Here is a 3,858-nt window from a genome sequence, read left to right as displayed (position 1 = left end):
TGCTTTAATTTTGGAGGGTTTTTCACACTTTTAGGTAGCCTTAAAATGCAGGCAACACAAAAACTGTAGGTAGAGTTCCTGGAAGTGTTTAGGCATTGAATTTTAGTTGTGAGACTTTTTCAGACAGCTGTGCCAAGTGATTATTCCATTGTGACATCACTGGGTAGTGGAGGGTGACATCAGCTGATGCATTGAGACATCACTGGGAGGTGGATTGTGACCTCACGTCCCTCGTTCTCTGTAAGTTCATACTGAGACTGAGGTCTCTATGAATTCCTGAGCTGGGACACTGCAGAAAGGAGCAGCCATGGCCTCAGGGAGGGAGTGGAGTTGCCCCATCTGCTGCAATGCCCTGGATAACGTTGCCTACTCGATGCCCTGTCGCCACCAATTCTGTCTGGGCTGCATAATGCGCTGGCTGCGAGGGAACCGTGCCTGCCCACTCTGCAGAAGACCAATCTCCACCATCAGCTTCTCGGAGCAGGAGGGAAACTGCCTGCACTGTGTCACCAGACTCTCCAGAGAGCCACCTGAGGCCAGCAGCAGTCAGGCAGGGAATGTAAACACCCATGGTCCTGAGCAGGGGCCTGCAGAGCCAGAGGCTGTGGGTGGCATCCTGCCTGAGCTCTGGGCAGAGCTTTTCCGGAGGCGATGGACCCTCTTGGATCCTGTGCGGTCCTGGCTGCAGCAGAGGCTGGAGAGGATATACAGGGACAAGTGGTGGCAGGTAAAGACTGCGGAAAGCAGTGTCCTGCTTGCCCTCTGCATCTTCGGACCTAACAGGGATGGGCTGGTGCAGAGGCTGCAGCCTCGCCTTCAGGAACACACAGCCCCGCTGATCCACGGCATCCTCAGCATCATTGAGACCCAGTGCAGCCAGGAGGTCTGGAGGCTGCGCCACTCCCATGCTGCCAGGGAGGAGGATGAGAGCCCTGGGGACAGCTCTGTCTTCCAGGGGTGTGCTCCTACCTCCAGTGGCCTCCCACATTCCAGCATCGAGGAGGTAGCCAGCATGTCAGAGGATGCTCTCCGGGGGAGTCCCATCTGGCCCTCATCTGCACCTGTTCCTGCTGAGTGCGAGCAGCCCTAGAAAGGACTGGAAGATGTGACAGTGGCCCTAGGTCTGGTATGGGCGGGGACCACTCACCCATGACACCCCAGTGACCCTGAAATTGGAGGGTCTCTGGGCACAGCCAACGGCACCAAGTCTTGGTATTTGGCTGTAGCACATCTTTAGTCAAGAAGATGAAAATAAATATCTAAATGTTCCTTGAGACAATCTCTGGGTGTTACTTCTGTTACCAAGTCATCCAAAGTCACTGGGACAAAGAAAACCCTCTAATACTGTATTTTTAGTGCGTTGAGCGAGGAATTACTTTACTCTTGCTCGGGAGGTATGTGACTGATAAATTCCCAATCTCCATACAGAAGCTGAATCCAAACTTTTCCACCTATTTATACAGTATTAGCAAAAAATTTAATGTTCTTTTGATTCTAAATTGCATAATTCTTTCATTAATTATATTCAATCCTCTATTGGTTATTGATTTCTCACTGTGTATGTAAATTACTGCATATTTGTAAATTTGTAAAATACTTCATATTTTTAGTATCTTTTTCCTCCAGTAGGGACTGTCCAACATGTATACCGAGTCTTAATCTCTTCTGTATCTTCTGGTTTCTGCAAATTGTCCTTGTGGTCTATAAATTCTGCGTTCCACATGTCCAACTTCAAGAATACATCTTTCTCTCCCTGGCTTTGTTCATTGAAGAAGATCACAGTTAGTTTATCAAAACTTAAAGTTTCAGTGATTTTACCAAGCTGTGTTCTCACAAAAATAGATTGTTACAACCTTGCTAAATGCTGGGTAAGAGTAATTTAGGAATAATTATTTATAATTAATAAATACTTATATTTATATACACTATAATTAATATATATTGGGCATGATTAATTAAACGCTGGATGGCATTCAGAGACAGGAGAAGTGTTTGCATCCTCTGTAAAGATTTCTCTTACATTTTCAGCTGTCTCTACTGGAATACAATGTGTTTTATTGTCTAGTTACTAAACATTAAAAAACATTAAAAAAAACAAAAACAAAAACAACAACAGTAAAAAAAAAAAAAAAAAAAAAGTAAGTGATGAAGAAGCAAAAAACCCGATCTTTGAAAATACATTATTTTTGCATCTGCTGGGGACCCCAGTTCTCTGTGTGTTTTTTCTCTGCTGGTTTCGTTTACAAAATATCAGTTATGTAGCTTCAGGCCTACAGTTTTTCTCCTCTAAACTGTTGTTGGTTTTTTTTTTTTTACTTACATTCTAAATTGGGAGAAGTGATTTATGTAAGGAAAAGTTCAAATGAAGACTAGCTTCTTTGAAGTTCAGCAAATAGCTTCATATAATATTAAATACTGTCAATCACAACCTTCTTCTGTGATATGTTCTCACTGTGGTGATGCATTTTAAAGCAGGCTTAGTGTCCCACCACAGAAAGATATTACAATATTACAATATTTCTTCAGCTGATTAAATGGATTACTTTTGAATATATGAATGCTACAAGGAGTTGTCCTTTGGTGCCTTCTAAAAATTTCTTCTATATTCTGCACTATTTTTGTATATTCTAAAGCAAAAGAGCTTAATTTAAATGTTGGTAAATTCAGCGATTTGTGAGCTCTACTCTGAGAAGGATCTTGTAACCAAAATTGGCTTTCTAAATCAATGTGTCTATTTACCAAAAAAAACCAAACAAGAGAGCCCTCAAACCTTAAAAATGGTCATTAAGAAATGACAGGGTGTCTGCTCTTGTTTCCTTCTCCAAAGAATTTTTGTTCTTTAATTTCTTTATCATCTGCCTAAGAACTGCAGTTTCTATACAGCTTAGCCAACCTAAAATGGCAACTGCTTAATGAAAAATTGAGGTCTTTCAAGAAGTGAAGATAAAAACTTGTCTATAACCACACAAAAACAATAGGAAGAAACAATTCATTAACATGGGAAGTTCAAGGCATATTTGGGATAATCTGCCATTGTATGATAAAAATCCTCTTCTCCAAGTGGAAGAGCAGAGGCAGTGATGTTATTTCTCTCTGACATTTTGGGAGCAGAAGTTGTTCCTCAGCCACCAGAGCAATATAGGTCTTAGAACTGATGGATGAAAAGTATTTTTATTTCAGTTTTTCCAGAAGTGTCCTCTACACTCAAGTCCCTGCCTTTATAACTTGGGAGGATCAAGTGGTCCTCCTACCATGTCTGTTTAAGAAATGATATGCCACTGAAAGTCTGGGCAAACTTCATAGGCGTGTTTGGTAAAAAGCAGAACTTAACAACACCCGCCTGTTGCCAGAATTATCATTAATATTACAGACATGTCTACAAGACTCTGCAAGAGACTTACAGCTTTTCATACTCACTCATTATTTTTCTCATGATGTTTTAAAAATAAAAGGCATCTTTCAATCTCTTTATGCAGTCCATTTAAAGACTGCATTGAGAAGTCATAAGTTCTGTGAACCTTGATTTTTATGTGTATTCCATGCAGAACACCTGAAATCAAATTTTAAGTAGTATTTACTGAGAAGTGGTAAATTCAAATCTTAGCACTGGCATTATTAAGGCAGATGAATAAGCTTTTTATAGGTCCCTTTGAAATCTGAAAATGAACTTGTCTACTCGTAGAGTCTTGCCTTGGTCAAATATATGGCTCTTATTAAAGACATATTCTAATACATATACTTTTATTACCCATGTGTCCACAGGAAGAGATTGAAAGATGAAACCATGTACTGCCTCCATAAAATCCTGCTTGAATAAGATTGAACAGTTAAAATGAACATTTTTATTAATACTCAAAT

The 3,858-nt window shown here is 40.5% G+C and overlaps 1 protein-coding gene across 1 annotated transcript; it reads left to right on the top strand.

The window, feature by feature from the left end:
• The first annotated feature begins 247 nt into the window (after positions 1–247).
• Positions 248–1,272, top strand: LOC114063873. Its single transcript, XM_027896445.1, has one exon. It carries the CDS (start codon positions 308–310, stop codon positions 1,088–1,090), a length of 783 nt encoding a protein of 260 aa, XP_027752246.1. The 5' UTR covers positions 248–307; the 3' UTR covers positions 1,091–1,272.
• Positions 1,273–3,858: the final 2,586 nt, after the last annotated feature.

This window comes from Empidonax traillii, unplaced genomic scaffold (assembly GCF_003031625.1).
Source record: "Empidonax traillii isolate 1590-97213 ecotype Southwest subspecies unplaced genomic scaffold, ASM303162v1 scaffold497:size1267575, whole genome shotgun sequence".
Classification (NCBI taxonomy): domain Eukaryota; kingdom Metazoa; phylum Chordata; class Aves; order Passeriformes; family Tyrannidae; genus Empidonax; species Empidonax traillii.
The sequence above is the reverse complement of the archived record's forward strand: the minus strand, read 5'-3'. Positions and strand labels throughout refer to the sequence as shown.

Excerpts from the sequence above, each read along its gene's own strand:
- LOC114063873 (XM_027896445.1), top strand. The coding sequence starts at position 308 with ATGGCCTCAGGGAGGGAGTGGAGTTGCCCCATCTGCTGCAATGCCCTG.